The 19,777-nt window shown below is 37.2% G+C and overlaps 1 protein-coding gene and 1 long non-coding RNA gene across 2 annotated transcripts in view; one reads left to right on the top strand and one right to left on the bottom strand.

Moving 5' to 3' along the window:
• Window positions 1-3,010: 3,010 nt before the first annotated feature.
• On the bottom strand, window positions 3,011-13,743 carry LOC122110783. Its single transcript, XR_006147912.1, has 3 exons — window positions 13,116-13,743; window positions 6,109-6,220; window positions 3,011-3,050 (listed from the first exon to the last, which is right to left on the bottom strand). It is a non-coding gene; the product is annotated as an uncharacterized LOC122110783 (long non-coding RNA).
• LOC122110782 (cytohesin 1 interacting protein) overlaps window positions 8,761-19,777 on the top strand; it is a 30,119-nt gene continuing 19,102 nt past the window's right edge. The window contains exons 1-3 of the mRNA XM_042683469.1: window positions 8,761-9,019; window positions 16,661-16,710; window positions 16,914-16,968. Coding sequence (XP_042539403.1) covers window positions 8,846-9,019; window positions 16,661-16,710; window positions 16,914-16,968 — 279 coding nt within the window. The 5' untranslated portion in view covers window positions 8,761-8,845. The remainder of the gene's footprint in view (window positions 9,020-16,660; window positions 16,711-16,913; window positions 16,969-19,777) is intronic.

The raw sequence follows: 19,777 nt of genomic DNA, 5'->3' as shown, positions 1-19,777 counted from the left end.
ATTTCAATGTCCATACATCTGTCTTAATAGATTAATTAGAAATTATTTATTAGATAAAACTTTTAGACAAACCCAGAGTTAGGTTTCCTGTAACTACTGGTTATACTGTTTGCTTTGTGTTCATGTTTGTGTGAAGTTTTCACTATCAGTTTTATTGCTGTAAAAGGGAGCTCTGTCTCTAGAAACTGGGGGCAGTCTGACACTTTTCTGCAGAACTCAACAAGCTATTGTTCTTTACACACTATGTGTGGACTGTTTTCTCTCTTCTGTAGGCCTGTTGTTTTCATTTGGTTTTCATTTTTATGACCTGACTAAATCATGTGGTCTGGGAGAAGCAAGATATAAAACAATTAAAAACAGAAGTGCAAGCCAGGCACAATGACTCAAGCCTAGCTACTGGGAAGGTAGAAATTGGGGGATTGAGGGTAGTCAAAGAAAAAAAAAAATCTTGAGACTCCATTTCAACCAATGATTGGGCCTGGTGGTATGCACCTGCCATTTCCAGAGATATAGAGAAGTACAGGTAATAAGATTATAGTACTGGCTGGCTTAGGCATAAATCAAAACTCTACCTTGAATATAACCAATGAAAAAAGAGAATAGAGACTTGGCTCAAATGGTAGAGTGCCTGCCTATTAAGTGTGAAGTCCTGAGTTCAGTTTCTAGTACTAATACCACCTTTCCCTCCTCAAATTGTATGGAAGGTTGAAGGAGGGCTTAAAGACTTAAAATCTTCTCTGGTCTTCTCTTTTACCTCACTTCAGCTCCCCAGCTTCTCCAGGCAATTTAAGGAAGCTTTTCATTCTGATAAGTACAGATTAAAATTATGACATAGAGTCAAACATTACTGATGCATTTTCAGGGCATTTTGCATATACCATCAGAATGCTCAAAGGCAAAGGCGCCTTTTAAAACCTACCTATTTCCTTATTTTTCTCTCACTGGCCCATTTACTATTGTATATCTTCAACCACAAGTCTAATTAGACACCCATTTTGCCTTTTATACACTGTGCTCAGAGAACTCTCTATAAACCTGTAGCAGATGAAAATGTAAATGGATCTTTAAAAAATGCAGTCAGTGATATTCCTATATAGTAAGTGCATCAAATGAATGTGGAAAGACATCTATTTTTACACTTGAACAACTTAAGACTTATCTGCATAAGCCAGTCAAGGCCCCTTGAATTTAGTGGCTTAACTTCTTGGATTATATTAGAATCTACTCATAGCTTCCTGATTTGCTCAAATTAAAAATTAATAGGTCATAAATTGTTTATACATTACAAATATATTTCGTAGGTGGGCACTTATGGCTCACATCTGTAATCCTAGCTACTCAGAAGACAGAGGTTTGAGGATCGTGGTTCAAAGCCAAACTGGTCAGGAAAGTCTGTGAGACTCTTATCTCCAGTTAACCCTCAGAAAACTAGAAGTTATGCTGTGGATCAAAGTGATAAGAGTGCTGGCCTTGAATGAAAAAGCTCAGGGACAAAGCCTAGGCCCTGAGTTCAAGAGTCATGACTCACATACATACATACACACACACACACACACATGCATATATATACATATACATATATATATTATATATATTGTATGCTTTCTGTAGTATGTACATTAAATATATTGTTAACTATTAGGTCAGTTATAATTTTTCATTGTTTTAAACATGTTTGTCAGAACTCCAGCTAACAATTAGATTTGGTTCATATCCGCATTGGAATTGTGACTATAGGATTATCATGTGCTCTTTCTGTTATTTCTTTTTCCTAAGCTGGCTACTTGTCAGAGCTAGTACTTAATCGAATTTTAAATTGTTGGGGCTGGGAAGGTGGCTCAGTGTTAGAGTGCTTGCCTTGCATGTATGAGGCCCTGAGCTCGATTCCTCAGCACCACATAAGCGGGGGAAAAAAAAGCTGGAAGTGGCAATGTGGCTCATAAGTGGTAGAGTGCTAGCCTTGAGCTGAAGAGCTGAGGGACAGCGCCCAGGCCCAGAGTTCAGGCCCCACGACCGGACCCCCCCCCCCCCCAAAAAAAACTGCTCGAATTTTAAATTGTCTTTTTTCTGAAGAAATCTACCCACTTGACATATCAAAAAAGATAAGAATTAGGACAATGAAGTTGTCAGAATTAGTGAGCCTCTGAAGTGAAAATAATTTTCTAAAATTAAATATACCCTATATAAATTTAAATATCATATAGTCAAATATTGTCTGTGTAACATCAACTCATCTCCTTGTTTATTCCATGGACCCAAATAAATGATTCTTTTTTAAATTATATTTTAATTATTTTTCAGTAGCTATACAAAGGAGTTGCCATTCAACAAAGCAGTTTATGAATGCAATTTATCTTGATCAATATCACCCCTTTGAACATTTTCACACATCTCTCCCAATCCACCCCTTCCCTTACTTTTCTTAAATTTCAAGGCTATGTTTTATGTATTTATGTATTTATTCATTGTCAGTCGTGGGGTTTGAACTCTGGGCCTGGGCACTGTCCCTGAGCTCTTCAGCTCAAGGCAAGTGCTCTACCACTAAAGCCTCAATGCCATTTCTGGTTTTCTGGTGGTTTATTGGAGATAAGAGTGTCAAGGACTTCCCTGCCCAGGCTTGCTTTGAACCTCGATTCTCAAACCTCAGCCATCCGAGTAGCTAGGATTACAGGCTTGAGCCATCAGCGCCCAGCTTTTTTTTTTTTTTTTTTAATTTAATTTTATTTTATTTGAGAACATACTGTACAGAGGGGTTACAATTACATGGGCAGGATAATGCATACATTTCTTACCAAGCATTGCAGCCTCCTCCTTTGTTTACCCTTCACCTCCCTTCCCAGCCTCCCCCCTCCCCCCCACCCAATCATACCCCTCCTCCCTCCCCCCCCCCCCCCCCCCCCCCCCCCCGGACATTGTAAAGCTGGTTTTGACATGACATTTTGTACTTCTCATTGTTGAAACAGGTCCACCTGAATCCTTAAACGACTTGTTGGTCCCCGTCTCCTCCACATGTTATACTGACATCAAATATAGTGAAAGCGGGGGTTACACTGTGGGGGAGGGACATACAAAGCAACAAAGAAATAATCTTATAAATACGTTAGAAACACATGCATGAAAGAAACAAAAACATTAAAATACATATTTGAGGGTTCGTTTTCCTAACATCACATTATCTGACTTTTTCCGCTTGACTCATACCTATACTAGATATTGCAAATAAGGGAAACCATGGGACCTATGTTTCTTTGGGCCTGGCTTACTTCACTTAATATAATTTTTTCCAAGCCTTTCCATTTCCTAACAAATGGGGAAATGTCATTCTTTCTGATGGAGGCATAGAATTCCATTGTGTATATATACCACATTTTCTTGATCCATTCATCTACTGAGGGGCATCTGGGTTGGTTCCATATCTTAGCTATGGTAAATAATGCTGCAATAAACATAGTTGTGCTGGTAGCTTTAGTGTGGCCTTGTTTGTGATCATTTGGGTAAATGCCCAAAAGTGGGATTGCTGGGTCATTGGGGAGCTCTATGCGGAGTCTTTTGAGGAACCTCCATACTGCTTTCCAAAGTGGTTGAACAAGTTTACATTCCCACCAACAATGAAGTAAGGTTCCTTTCTGTCCACATCCCCTCCAGCATCTGTTGTTGTTAGAGTTCTTGATTTTTGCTGTTCTAACTGGAGTGAGGTGATATCTCAATGTTGTTTTGATTTGCATTTCTTTTATGGCTAGGGATGTTGAACATTTCTTCATGTGTCTATTGGCCATCCTTCTTTCTTCTTCAGAGAAGCTTCTCTTTAAGTCTTTCACCCACTTACTTATTGGGCAGTTGTTTCTTTGAGGATTTGTTGTTGGGTGGTTTAATTTTTTGAGTTCCAAGTATATTTTAGATATGAGACCCTTGTCCGTTGTAGCGCCCAGCTTTTTGTTTTGAATTTTTGACTATATTCTCCCCGATGTTCATTTCTTCATTCATCTACCTCTTCCCCTTCACCCTAACCCAGTTCTTTCAAGTACCTGTTTGTTTATTTTGTTAAACTATGGTTTTGCCTTTCTAAGGAATTATGCTGTTAGAGTTTTTACCTAAATTTACTGTATCTTAATTAATACATTATTATAATTGCATAGCACCCAAGAATTTAATTATATATTTATAAAACAATTCTAGCTTCCACTAATTAGGGAAAGCATGCATTTCTGTCTCTCTGGGCCTAAGACAAGTATTTCCAGATCCAAATAAAAGATTCTTATCCTAATAAAGGCAAGAAGCCCAAAGCAAAATAAACGGTGGAATCAAACAAAACAAAATATTATGATATTCTAGAAAGGCAACTACATTTTTCTCTCACAAATAACAGCTATCTTAAAATGAGAAAAATTATATAAGGAATCTTATATTTTAAGCAACCACTCTTCAACCCTAATAAATAAAGAGTAACCAAGAAATTTCAGAGATTTGCACTATCTTGATCTATCTATTGAAATAGACTGAGGACAAATTCTAGCCTTTCAGCTGTGTGTGTGTGCGTGTGTGTGTGTGTGTGTGTGTGTGTGTGTGTGTGTATACATGCATTCCCATACCAGTACTGGGGCTTGAACACAAGACCTGGGCACTGTGCCTTAGCTGTTTTACTACAGGTTGGTACTCTACCACTTGAATCACACCTCCACTTCTGCTTTTCAACTTCTTGAGGGTGGATGGGGATATTTTTGTTTCATATATTGGTAGTGGGTACTATAGTTCATGTAGAATTAAAGTCATTTTTTGAAATTTTCCTTTTGAATTCTTATTACTTTAATTCCAGTAACAGTAACTATCTCTGTACTATATACAAAGTGTAGATTCTTTTACATGTTCCTCTCTAATAACTTTCTTTTGATATATGAAACTTTGGTATATAGAGTATATTAGTTATCTTAAGGTACCATATAAATACAATGTACGTCAGATCATAGATTAGGTGGCTTCACACAAGATAAAGTTATTCTCTCACAATTCTACAGGTGGTGATCAAAATTCAATTTGTGGTGAAGGTCTTTTCTTGCTCTCCAGAATAGTCACTTTCTGCTGTACCCTCATGTGGTAGAAGAGTCCTCTTATATTTCTTTTTATAAGCAATATTCCCATTATATCACAGCCCTATCCTACAATTTCATTTAAACATAAATACTTCTTTATAGACCTTGTCTCAAACTTCAGTCACATTGAAAGTTAGGACTTGTAACATATGAACTTGGAAAGAAATAATTCAGTTGTGGTGGACATTGCTTTAAAGCAGCAGTGCCAGAATTTGAATTAAACAGCATTTTGGCACTCAAACCCTGTTATCAACTCTGTTATTTTTCTCCCCAGTTGACAGAAGATTAATCACATTTCCTTGTATACCTTCCTGCCTTTTGTTCGGCATTCTGTAGTTTTATCTCTCTCACCGGCCTCTACCAAATGGTTCCTATCTTCCAAACTCTCAGGGTTCATCTTATTTGTATCAAAGAGTTATTCCTTCCAAAAGAATTTACCAGTGAATGAACAAAAATGCACTCAATGAGAGGACTACTCTCCTCCACAATGTGACTATTAGTCAATGGAGCATGTGGCAGGATCTGTGGATTCATAACCTGGCACTGATGGCTTATGCCTGTATTCCTAGCTTCTCAGGTGGCTGAGATCTGAGGATTTAGTTTGAAGTCAGTTTGGGCAGGAAAAGTCCTTGAGACTCTTAGATACAGTTAATTACCAAAAAGTCAGAAGTGGAGCTGTGGCTCAAGTTGTAGAGTGTCAGCTTTTACTGACAAAAGCACAGAGATAGAACTCAGGCCCTGAATTCCACACACCACATGCACACACACACACACACACACACACACACACACACACACACACACACACACACACACACACACACACAGAGATTCTATCTTTGCTTACATCATGCTAAGGGAAAACGGTAGCCCTTGGAAATATGAACTATGGTGTATTTCCTAATTTCCTACCAGGATGGCTTTTCTTCTTTCATGCTTCCTACTACTGTTGTTTTATTCCTTTAGTTTAGTATCTACTTATTTTTTTCTTTTTATTGACAATTTTTTGAACAATACCTACCTGTAAGATGCAAGGTACAAACTTAAAGATAGAAGGTAGACTGAGGCAATATTGGGAAACAGTGGTATACAATATAGTCCAAGTAGAATAGGTTCGTTCTCAATTGAAAGATCTGAGAAAAATGGTAAGACGTTTCAGAGCATGGAAATGAGATAAGAACTCTAACTTCTCTATTTTTTTTCTTATTCTATGGACAGTGAGGCACACTGAGTTGGTGATACATTGATAGAATTCATTATCACAGTCACAACTCCTTGAAGTAAAAAGTTGAAAGACAAAGATGTCCAGGCTTTTATAATGCTTCTGAGATAACACCCTAAAGTAAAGAGGAATTTCAAATAGTAGAACACTTTTGTGAGTCAAGGATTTGATGATTGGAAACCACATTGCTATTCAATTATTTGGTGTTTTCCCCAATTTTACTAGAAAAGATACTTTTTTTATCAGGATGCTATTTAAATATGCAAAAACCAATTTTCATCATCAGTTCATAAATATATTGTTAATGAGTATGACCACACCGATGTTTTGGTTGAATGTCTGAACTGCCTTTGCCTTGGATTTTATATTCAAAGAGCATGTGATTTGAAAATTGTTACCTATTAAGCATATTTCATAAATCAAATAGTAATTTCTGAAATATATTTATTGAGGGGTTGACTTCTGTAGTACACAGCTTAAGGTATGCATAACTCTGAACTGGTTCAATTTTAGTACTCATGTATAATTCTTGGTGTGTTAATCAGCCTATGAAGACTTAGTTTCCATTTGATTTGTTTAAAAGATCAATATGTTAACCTAGCTTTGTAAGGTTGTTGGTTTAAATTATACCATGCCTCATAGCTTGGAATGATTTTTTAAAAATCAATCTCTAGTGTATATACATAATGTATAAATATTAACATGTACACATATGTGTGCATATTATATAAACACAAGTTGGTGTATATTATATACACATATTATATATATTATGTGTAAGTGTAAAATGCAATACACATAAATGCACACACACATATAAGTCCCCTAAAGGCATTGTAATCTCTGACTTGGATCTTAGTATGTTTGGGGGGAAAATATTTTGTCCATGTTATAATTCAGTTACACTAGCAATAAGTCATACTATAATATAGATTCAAAATTGCTGAGTTGGCTCCATCTTTTGAAACACACTGGAGATTTTAACACTTCAAATATTTTACAATTTATACTTGACAGGTTTTACTTGAGCTAAATTCACCTTGATTTCCAGTATACACATTATTTTAGCTCACCCTCTTGCTAATGCTTTATAATTCTAGTGTTGACCTTCAGAATGATATTTAAAAGCACATCTGACTTTTGTGCTACATAAACACTTCTCTTTTTCATTTTTGCTTTGATTTTCCCTTTTACTTGCTTACCCGTTTCCTCCCCTAGAGCAGGTCTCTCAAAACTATGTAGCTACCCTTAGCCAGGCGCCAGTGGCTTATGCTTGTATTATTAGCTACTCAGGAGGCTGAGATCTTAGGATCATGGCTCAAAGTCAGCCTGGTCTGAAAAGTCCCCTTGAGACTCATATCACCAATTAACTGCCCCAAAACAGAAGAGGTGCAATGGCTTAAGGTGCTGGAGCGCTAGCCTTGAGCAAAAGAGCTCAGGGACAACAAGCAGGCCCTGAGTTCAAGCCCTATGACAGACAAAACAAACAAATGAAAAACTACTTACTCATGACCTCTGCTCAAAAATAATTTTTTTTAATTCCTTGATTTTGAGTACCCTGTGATAATATCTTACATTCATGTGTACTTGCAGAGACCAATTAGAAAATACTTGTGCAATTTTGGTTTACCTGTTTTGTTCTGTTTTTTTTTTTTTTTTTTTTTTTTTTTTAATGCTAATACTGGCACTTGAACTCAAGGCCACATTCTCTTACAGCTGATACTTTACTTGAGTCTAACTTTTTTGCTGGTAAATTGGAGATGGATTTCCTTGTACTTTCCTGCCCACACTGGCTTTGAACTAGGAACCTTAGATCTCAGCCTCCTGAGTGCAAGAGGTGGCCAACATTGTTCTTTAAGTGCACACTTTTGCCTTTCTCTTTCCATTGTAAAGATTATGGACAATTTTATTAATGACAGAATAGAAGAAGGGCAACCAGAGATATGCTGAATGTGTGCAGCTCAAGTGACACACACAATGTCTTTTGGATGAACATAATGAGTCAGGGTGTACTTGGAGAAAGCATACTACATGGACTTGTGAGGGAACATTGTGTACAGCACCTGTCATTCTTGCTGACATTCACAAGAACTGAATGTCTGCACATCCTGACTTTTGCATTACACTCTTAATGTTAAATAAGAGCATGGATGGGAAAAGGGGATAGAACTTGGGGGAAAAATTGCTTCTTTAAAAAAAACTGGCGGATAGTGTTTTGAGCACATCAAATCATACAAGCCTGAAAGCATAAAAGGTGTGGCTGTTTAAAGGAGAAAAAAAAAGTAAGCTGATTTTTTTTTAAACCATCATAAAGAATTAGTTTGAGGCTAAGGAGCTTGAAAAAAAAAAAAAACATTGGGCAATGGGAGTGAACGGCAGGGTTTGTGTAACAAGTACCTCAAACCACAAAAGTCACATGGGTTCTTTCTGCTTTGCTATTTTTGATTGCTTGTCTGAGGGTTGTGCATTTAGCTTCCCCCATCCTGCAAAGCCACTTGAGCATGTGCTAGCTGGACTAACCTTGTCTTTATTCATCATGTCTTTGCAAAGGCTCATGCAACAACAAAGCAGCAATGGCAATCTGGACTACTGCCCTGGACCCTCCTATAGCTCTTACTCCATGCTCACAGGCACACTCACCATGGAAGATAACAGAAGGCTTCAAGTGCTGGCAGACACTGTGGCAACGTTACCTCGGGGACGGAAGCAGGTAGGAGAGCTGGTTTACACCCTCATAGTATGTTTGTGTTCTCTTGAGCATGGAGTGATACGTCTCTCTGACTTCCTACTAATAATGTTCTTTCTGAAACACTGGAATTCGTGGCTGAGATGAATTATTGATTATTTTCCTTTTATGTTTCCATTGATGCTTTCCTTCCCATCCTCATTCCCAGTCTTTCATAATCATTTTGCTTCAAGAAAATTCTTCTTGAGGACACATTTTATTGAGTAAGCTAATCTTCATCTCAGAGGCACTAGCGTACATCCCATGCTGCTGGGAAGTAAGCTTTTTTTCAGTAAGTTCCAGGTAAAACATCAGGGGGCTAGTTAGTAGCTGTAGGATCTTGAGTAAGTCACTTGCCTCTCCTAGAATCAGTGTCCTGACTGGGTATATAAAAATATACCCATCTTTATTGACCCCTTTCACTGCTTAAGTAAGGATATGTGCACCAAGACAGAAGCTAACATGCTCTGTTTGTTCATTAAAGCTAAATCATGCTTCTTTTTCTTTTCTTTTTTTTTTGAGACAGGTCTCTCTTTACAACCCAGGCTGACCTCAAACTCATGACCTTCTTGCCTCAGCTTCCCTGGTGTTAGGGCTCCAACCATGTTCCACCACCCTAGGCTTGTTTTAAAAGTTTTTATTGCAGAGTAGTTTTTGAGGGATGAAAACTCATTTGAAAAATATCCATATCGAACTAAAAGTATCCTGATATTCTTCCCTTGTCTAATAGATTAAAAGGTATTTAGCTGTATACTGCCTAAGATTTTGTTCATAAGGCTTGAAGCGTGGCGTAAGTGGTAGAGCACCTGCCTGAAGAAGGTATGAAACATTGTCTTTGCTTATACAAATTATTATAAGGTCTCAACTGCATATTTGAACTTAGAAAATATTGATATTTTTTGCTTTTACATCTCTGTGTATATTGTGCTCCTTTGAGTTCTAATTTCAGGATTACAGGTCACTGGGTAAAGGTAAGGTCTTGGCCTTTTGTTGTAGGTGCTGTGTAGGAATGAATTGTTGATATTTTTCACAGAGGAAGTAAAGGGTACAGTATGCCAGGATTTGGATTCTAGATATTTTTCAATCCCAAACATTTTTATGATGCAAAATTTAAGGCAATGGTGAACATTTCTATCAAGTTATACTCTGAAAATTAAACAGCCTGGCGGGTGCTCATGTCTTCATTGAGTTTTCAGAGAAAGTTGTTTTCCCATTTGTCATGAAGCTTTCAAACCAAATGTTGTTCTATTGATTCAGTCATGACTTTGGTTTTTCTGGTAGAGGCTATTTACTATGAAAGGAAGCTGTGAATTTTTTGAATCTGGATGAGAATTTGCTGTCCTTTATGCCCTTTGTTTATGAAGCTTTTTTAGTCTCTCTCTTTCTCTCTCCCTCTATCTCTTTCAGCTCAGCTATTGTAATGCAACAGATAATTTCTGAGCACCTACAAAGTGAAAGACATTGTGTTACTGGTAGGAAGTACAGAGATTAGAAGGCCATGTTTCCTGCCTGGAGAGGGTTTACAATTCAGGTGGCAGGGATGAATAGGATTTACACAAAGAAACACAGTATAAACACTCTCAGCCAAGTGACATATCTTTGGGAACAACCTTGAAGGATTTTTTGTATTCAAAAGCAAGGGAATAATTCATGCTGATGCATTGTCTTGGTGCCTTGGGGGCAGGTTTATATAGCAACACAATATTCAGTGCATCAAGAGGATCCTCTATGTGTGTAGAAGGTCGGAGGAGACCTCAGATTTCTGCTGCTTTGCAGAAGAGGTGGACTACTTCCCTTGAGAAAGCAATAGAATTGTCCTCTGGTACGCAAATGAGATGGGCTCCAGGACTCCTCACAGATTCCAAAATCTGTGAATGTTCAAATCCCTGATATACAATACAAGCTATTTGCTTATACACTATGTATATCCTCTCATACACTTTTTTTTGTTTGTTTCTTTGTGCTGGTTCTGGGACTTGAACTCAGGGTATAAGCATCGTCCCTGAGCACTTCTGATTAAGGCAAAGTATTCTACCATTTGAACCATAGCTCTACTTCTGGCTTTTTGATGGTTAACTGGAGATTAGAGTCTCAGAGATTCCTGTCCAGGCTGACTTGGAGCCACAATCTTCAGGTCTCAGCTTCCCGAGCAGTTGGGATTACAACTGTGAGTCACTGGTACCTGGCTTATCTCTCCTCTACTTTTAGACATCTCTAGATTAATTAACTCACATAATGTGAATACTATGTAAACAGTTGTTACATTGTATTGTTTGAGAATGACAATGAAAAGGCAAGCCTTCACGATAGATTCAAGATTTTTTTTTAACATTTTCAATCTGTATTTGGTTGAGTCAACAATCAAAGTGTGCAGAAATAGAGAATAGATGCTAATTTTACCACTCTAGAAAGCCATGCAGTGGAGCACTTTATTAGGAACCATACTTTGAAACCATGGTGGGCTGGTTATCAAAGGCAGTGGTTGGCAATAGAAAAAAAATAAGAGAAATGTAAAGAGATAAATAATAAGGGAAAGTTAGACATGAATTACATGTGTAATTCTCCCCACATGAATTAATGTATGCATATGTTCTTATCTTTTCCATGTCTTCCCTTCCCCTGGCCCTCATCTTCTTTTACATGCTAGGCTTCTCATAAGTCTCACCGTTTTTTCTTACTGTGTAAAAATTGCTTTAAAAAAAAGCAAAACCAAACCAAACCCTTTTGAACATGATACTTCTGCTTCCAAACATTTATTATCAATGAGACCTATTTCAACATTGCAGGAAATGGATGTTCAAGACTTCTTAAAGTGTTTTTAGAGAATAACCACCTTTGATACTGACTGAATTTCAGGCAACAAGATCCCTCTGAGACAACCACACAGCAGGTGTTTCTCGGTCCACTGTTATTTTCAACACTTTGAGGGCTGACATCAACAATTCATGCTTTTAATTTTTGTTAGCTCTTGTTTCAGCAAAGCTCTATTGGTTAGCCTCTAGTTTTGGCTTACTCTTGAAAATCAGTTGGGTATTTACACTCAGAAATACTTTAAAAGTTGATTTTTAGCACGTGCACATTATTTCAATACCTGTGTTTTGGGAAGTGCCAGACACATGAATAAAGTCTCTAATTTTGAACACAGGATTTTTGGGAAAGCATTCCTGCAATAGGAAACTCTATGAAGGAGATGGAAGAAACTAAAGACAGGTATTGTAAATGTGGTGAGCACATAGGAGTATTGACATGACTGACTGCACAATCTCACAAGGCTAGAAGAGAGCTTTTGGAAAGTGAACTTTGCCAAATGCTGCCGTGAGAACAAATAACCTGACATACAGGCAAGGAACTTGGCTGAACATTAGTAGGACCACAAACTCACTACCTAATTCTCTTTTACTCATGAAATCATTACCAAGCAGGCAGCTTATGATGGGCCCATCTCACATACCAACTCACTTGAGGCTTTTGTGCTATTCTCTGTAACATGGAAGTGCCTGGTTCCATTCTACCCCCAGGAGTTTTCTTAGAACTGTTGCTAGCGCATCCACCATGTACCATAACTGCTTCTCACCTGCCCCAAAAGATTATGGTCATCTCATTTTGCTCTTAAGTAGAAACTATATTCACGCTACTATGAAAATTAAAAAATATCTCTCATCCATATTATGGCATAGGTAGGTCAATATCCAACTATTCTAGAAGAAGATGTTCATCAGCTCACAGTGGGGTCTTCCTGGGGTGCTGGAACCTTCCATTTAGCTTCCTTTAGGACTGTTACAACTTAGGGCATGGAGAGCAACTCCATTATTCTGCTGTATTCTTGAATAATGGTGAGCCTTGCTATCCAAACTCTCTTGACCTAAAAAGTAGTGATGTTTTCATGAAACACTGGGGGCTAGAAGGAAAGATAAAAGGGGCTTGAAAGAGAGAGGAACACATAATTTTGAAACATTGGACACAAACAGCAAAATAAAAAACCACCCACCTTCAAATCAATACACCCAGTTATCTCGCCCACAATGCTTTCAGGAAATGAGCACAAAAGGCTGGGACAAGGAAGTAACAGTCTGTAACTTACCAGAAGTGGCCACAGCATTGATCTCTGAGCTCACAGAGTGGATAGCTAGCTGGCTCATTGCAGTTTCTTTCTCTGGTTTGCAAACAGACAGCTGCAGTATTTGGTCTTGGTTTCCCCCTTAAAGGGAGACCTGTGAATCACAAGAGACATTGCATTTTGAATATTAATACCTCATCTTTCAAGTCACTTGACTAAAAGCAGAAGAGCCATTCTAAATTCAACCCCAGGCATCACTAGATTAGTAGCTAGTGAGGAGTTAAGGAGCTTTATGTATTCAACAGTCAGAACTGAATGTGTAGTTTGCAAGACTGCCAAATTGCTAAACCTAGACTTCTCATATTAGATAATGTGTAATAAAAGACAGCTGTTGCCAGCATATGCTGTGAGTTGCACACCATTCCCTCCGTTATGAGTTTTTGTGATATCACTGTAACTAAGCAAAGCCTCTGCCTGAGAGGGTCATCTGGGGCGCGCTGATCCCACTGGTCACATGTTTAAATAGGGTTGCTGACCCTAGGAAAGGAACACAGGGAAAACTAAAAGTGTAAGACCTGATAAGGAATTGGATATTGTACATGTCACCTAAGTAAATATTTTGATGAGTGAGGCAGACTGAGCTTCCAGTGTATTTCTTTCTAGATCACCTTAGTCTGACAGGTCAGACCAAAAAAGAAAGATTCTGTCAAGATGTGATATTTGCATCAGGGAATTTCATATTGACTAAAATTTGCATAATTCCTTTGTATTTATATATAAGGTGCTTAAACAGACCATTTGCTAATCCAGAATGGAAAATAATTGATAATTTGTCTTGGTCTGAAATTTTTGTATGTATAACTGATAACTCAAATGAGTCAATTATGACAGGAATTGAATTTGAATTTTGACCATGTTTCTCCTGTTGTGTCAGGCAAATATTTTCATGTTTAGTCAGTTATCTAAACAGGGAGAAGGAGGGAGGTGATATATTTCTTTCTCCAGAGAGAACTGTGGCCTTTTTCTCTGGCCTAAAAGATTTTATATTTGGAAGGCATGTAGGAAACCTGTATTAGTGTTTTGGGGGTAGGAACAGGGAAATTAAAGTTGATAAGGCTGAAAGTTTGGAAAAGAACATTAATTATTGCCACCATTCATTCTTTTAATAGTGATAGATTCAGACATTGCTCTCTTACTTTAATTTCTGGTATTTCTTTTTGTTTGTTTGTTTGTTTGTTTTGGGTCCGGTCATGGGGCCTGAACTCTGGGCCTGGGTGCTGTCCCTCAGCTCTTCAGCTCAAGGCTAGCGCTCTACCATTTGAGCCACAGTGCCACTTCCGGCTTTTTTCTTTTTGCTTATGTGGTGCTGAGGAATCGAACCCATGACCTCATGCATGCAAAGCAAGCACTCTACTACTGAGCCACTTTCCCAGCCCTGGTATTTCTATTTCTGTACTTCTTACTGTTTTAAAATTGGTTTTTGTCTTCCATTGTATTTGTTTTATTTTAAAATTTTAGTATATTTGAGATTTTAAATTTCCACCTTATATTTTTATGATCATCTTTGAATTTCCCTAGGAATATTTGATTTAACAAAAAACAAAAAAAAGTTAGCACATTCCTCCTGAATGTGAATGTTTTAACTTAGTTTTCTCACCCTTTTTGTTCATTTGTTTTGTCTAGTAGTTTTTTTCCTGTGCTATTTTTTGCTATATTTTGGTTCCTGTTCTATTTTAGGCACTGTGCTATGTACTGTGGCAGAAAGTATAAAACAAATATATTCCCCAGAGGATCAAATAATTCAGATGATTGTTTACACATGTGGAATATTTGATTGAATATACTCTTCATGCAAATATATATAATGTGTGTGCATAATAAACAAAGAGTATGATGAATCAAGATAGCAAAAGTAATATTTTAAAAATAAAAACCCCAGTCCTAATTATCGATTGCAGATTTGAATGTGGTCACATATGTCTTTAAAATATGAATTAAGGACAGAAAACAAGCTGAGATGATAACAAAAAATGATCAAATACACTAAAAGAGGGTGATTAGGAATGTTTGCAGACATCGAGATTATTGTTTTCATTCACAAGAAGGAGACCCGCTAACATCATTGCATGGTCCCTCATCCTTGTTAAAAGTACATTTCAGGTACAAGATCAGATCATAACAAATCATATCAATTGCTCTAGGCATTTCACAGTTTCTCCTGGTAAGTCCTAAGTAGATGCTTTTAGCAAGTCTAGAGCATCTTTGTGGCCCTGAGCCATCCTGTGTCACTCATCAGCATGATATTACTGAGTTGAGCTCCAGAGCTGACAGAAGAACAAAACACAATTGATTTACACTCAATCTGTTGAATGAGATTGCCTCTAGCAACATTACACTAATTTTACTGATGAGTGGCAGAATTCTGAACACTGGGATATTCCCAGAAAATTTGGTAGGTAGCAGTAATGTAGGCTTTTGTGCAACTTGCTACATATACATTGATTTCTTCTACTGGTTTTACTTCTGGTTTCCTCGTCTTATTGTACCTGGACCGATTTGTGTAGATTAGATGTGATATTTTCTGTATTCTCTTTCATGTATGCATATATATGTACAGGTATATATATGTATATATATGTATACAGGTATACATATTTGTGTGTCCATATGTGTGTATATATGCACAAAATCATGTTAAGTTGGCAGTTAAACATCATAGTTTAGCTAGTGCCATAAACTTAGTTGTAAAGCCCTTAAGCCACACTTGAGAAATAGATAACTAGTAATTAAGACTTTTTAATCATTCTTCAAACACACAAAATAGCACAGCAAAACAAGTCTCAACTGCTTACTGCAGTGTCCTAAAAAGTCAAGTGTTACCCTTTTTGTCTTCTCTTCTGTGTATAATTGTGGAATATATCCTGAATCTGTGGGTCCTATGACTTCTTTCCTCCCAAAATGTGGAGCAGATTAAGGGTGATAAAATTTCTGCCATTTTGAAGTCTTTTTCCTTGCTTAGCTCATTTCAAAGCTATTGGAAAAATAAATCATAAAAAGAACTGGGGTTTTGAGTCTCTGATGTTAATGTTTCTGTATGTAAGTTTATTCTTCAGAGACTTTTTTATGCTGCTAAAAGTAATAATATGTTGAAATAGTACAATAAATATCCACCACCATCTCCCAAAGTTTTCAAGTATTTGGACTTTGTGTATTTCTATGGGTATTACTTTTCTTTGGACTTCAGTGTAATTATAAATTGATATGGTTCCTCTTTCAGAGGCTATTTTTAATACAAATCAGAAGTGAAGTAATTGTTGGAAGCCTTGGAGTAAACTCTTGTCCCTGTGTATTACTGTCTGAGCTTCTTCTAATTTTAAATGGAATGTCTGAAAGTCGTTATTCCCAACTCTCGTTTGTCATCACGGGAGAATGGAAATTTCTGCCTTCAGTACAAACTTCCTAGGATCTGGGCCAAGGAAAGATAAGGAATAAAGTCCTTTATGATTTAGAATACTTTATAAATGATCTTAAGGACCTTAAGATAACTGTACACTTTCTATATTTTTCAGCTTGCGTTGACGAGATCAAGTTCTTTGGGTGACTTTTCATGTTCTCAAAGGTAATATTTAGGAATAAAGCTCTTCAGCCTGTTGATACACATGCACACACACACACACACACATGTGCACGCATATAACATGTTCCACATTCTACAATTTATATAAATGCTATTTGTAATTGTGATGGTTATTTTTAATGACAAATACATGCCAAACATGACACTTTGATATCATGCAGTTTTATTTTTAACGTCTGTTACAGGAAGCTGGTTTCTCTGGAAAAGCAAGACAATGGAACATTTGGATTTGAAATTCAGGTGGGCACTTTCCTCATTTTCCAGACTGTCAAGGATAAAAGTGACTAATAGTATCATGATAAAAATCACTTTAGGGCAGGATTTGAAAATAATAGAGACTGAATTTTATTCAGTGTATGGCCGTGCCTGGCTACTTTTCAGTGTGTTGTGTACTAACTAGCAAGGAAAGAAAATATTGAAGCTGATAAATACTACTTCTGAGGTATGATCAGATTCTTGTGCTGAGTACTTTCAGCCTTTCTTTTTTGTTTTTTTAATCTTTTTTTTTTTGGGTCCAGTAGTGGGGCCTGAACTCTGGGCCTGGGCGCTGTCCCTCAGCTCTTCAGCACAAGGCTTAGCACTCTACCACTTGAGCCACAGCGCCACTTCAGGCTTTTTTCTTTTTGCTTATGTGGTGCTGAGGAATCGAACCCATGGCCTCATGCATGCAAGGCAAGCGCTCTACCACTGAGCCACCTTCCCAGCCCCTTTCAACCTTTCTTATGTCTAAGATTGGACAGAAGTACTTGACATCATCTGAGTCTTAGGAAGAAGAGTGAAATATATTCTACAGATGTGCATTTTACATATTTGCATTTTTTTGCATTTGCATGGTCTTATGTGTAGACTGTATATCAAGTTGTAAATCCTTTTTTTTTGGCCTGGGAGCTGTCCCTGAGCTTCTTTGGCTCAAGGCTAGCATTCTACCACTTGAGCCAAAGCTGCTCTTCCATCTTTCTTGGTAATTTATTGGAGATAAGAGTCTCAGATTTTCTTGCATAGGCTGACTTAGAATCACAATCCTCAAATGTCAGCCTCCTCAGTATGTAGGATTACAGGTATGAGCCACTGGTGCCTGGCAAGTTCTAAATCTTCAACATTTAAGAAAAACTTGAAAGACTGTATCTACATATGGAATATGTGGTGTGTGTGTGTGTGTGTGTGTGTGTGTGTGTGTGTGTGTGTGTGTGTGTGTGCATGCAATTTTTGTTACTACTGGTACAAAATATTTCTTTTTCATATAATTAGAAATTTTATCTATTGTTTTTCTAATGCTTTATTCTTACTACTTTCTGACAATTCTTTACAATTATTATTTGATAAAGTAGGATTGGGCTTGTGACTTAGTGGTAGAGCATACATGGGGCTTCGGTCCAATCTTTAGTCCACAAAAACAAACATGCATAAGGCTTGGGTTCAGTCCTTAGTGCATACAAGCAAACAAACAAAACTCTTAAGAACCTTTGCACCTGCTTACATATTGCTTCATGCTGCAGGAAGAATTTTAAAAAGTCTTTGCAGTTTTTAATGTAATTACCTAACTTATTAACTGTCTGCTTTTACATGACTATATTTATAAAGATTGTGAATGAAGTGCAATAAAATCTAGTCAAACTAAGTGCTACAGTAGTAGCCTAAGTATAACTGTTCTTTTCCATAGTACTTTTGCATTACCTGTAGGTGTGTTTTGCATAATTATATTCTCATACTACACATCAGAATTTAGACTTTAGCTCTGGTTCTGTTTTTAGAAAATGTTGATATGATATGAGACCCAAAATGGAAACTCAGTGAGTTCTTAAGATCAGGAACAGGAAGCTGCTATGTAAGACATAGTTTATGAATATAGAAAGAAAATGGAAAGAATAAGCAAAAGCTAGCAGGAGAAAACACAGTTTTACCTTCTCATCTCTACTACCCTGAAATTTGGTGATGCCTATAATTTGCCACAATAATTGTTGAAATTCATCAGACTTCAGAAAAATCATGCTCTCTTATGCCCAGTTCACAGTAAACATGCCTCTGCTTCTAGAGACATTGTTTCATTTTAAATTATGGTAGTCCTCAGTGATGTATAGAGGTTGCTCCTGAAAACCGGATAAATAATTACTCCTTTACCTTAATTTCCTACTCTGGCATGATATATTATGATGCCCTTATGTTTATGTATCACAAATTCTGAGCAAGTGTCAAAATTATCAACAGGTCACAGATTGTTGAACTTTTGTAGATCACCAGTGTTTTTAGTGCCTCTCCTCTGAGCTTAAGAATGCACATATTATCTCCATGAGGTAGGAAATATAAGGAAATGCGGTGGGAGCCTTTTGAAGACAAGATAGACATCTCCTTTACCCATATTGTGCATATGTGTGAAGATATATTTGGGTCCTGGCCTACCTGGTGAGTAACACTTTGAAAGAGACCAGGCTTACCCTTCTTTCTGGGTTTCCATAAGTGCTAGTTGTATAAACTTATGAGAATCCTGGAGCATGTCAAGAATACAGATTTCAGAATTATACACATATGAGTTCATGCTCTCTCAATTCTTGCCTTTTTGGGTCTGTATTTGAAATAAAATAATACATGTAAAGCGCCAATAATGGCTTGATAGCAGTAGAAGATCAACAACTGATGGCTTGATAGCAATAGAAGATCAACAACTGAGAATGTTAGCATAAAGGTCATGGGGCATAAGAAAGGGCAATGTGATCTTTATGTCTCTAAGAAATGATGATCATTCTGGTTTTGGCCCTCTAATCGGAAGAAAAAAAGGAGAAAGAGGAGGAGAGGGATGATAAAAAGGAGGAAGAGAAGAATAAGGAGGAGCAGAAGACAAAGGAAGAGAGGGAGAAAAAGATAACTGACTTTAATATTTCTTTCTGTAATACTTGGCTTCTGTCTTTTCCTAACTCTGGCCCCCAAATGTATATCTATTGCAGACGTATGCACACATAAATCTACATGTTTCCCTGCATCTTACTCAGTTTGATCAGTGATGATGGAGAGTAGATTCTTATTGCTTAATAAGCACATGTCTGTTATCTGAGGT

This window comes from Dipodomys spectabilis, unplaced genomic scaffold (assembly GCF_019054845.1).
Source record: "Dipodomys spectabilis isolate Male_0828 unplaced genomic scaffold, ASM1905484v1 ptg000081l, whole genome shotgun sequence".
Classification (NCBI taxonomy): Eukaryota; Metazoa; Chordata; class Mammalia; order Rodentia; family Heteromyidae; genus Dipodomys; species Dipodomys spectabilis.
This window is presented reverse-complemented; position numbering and strand designations above follow the sequence as displayed.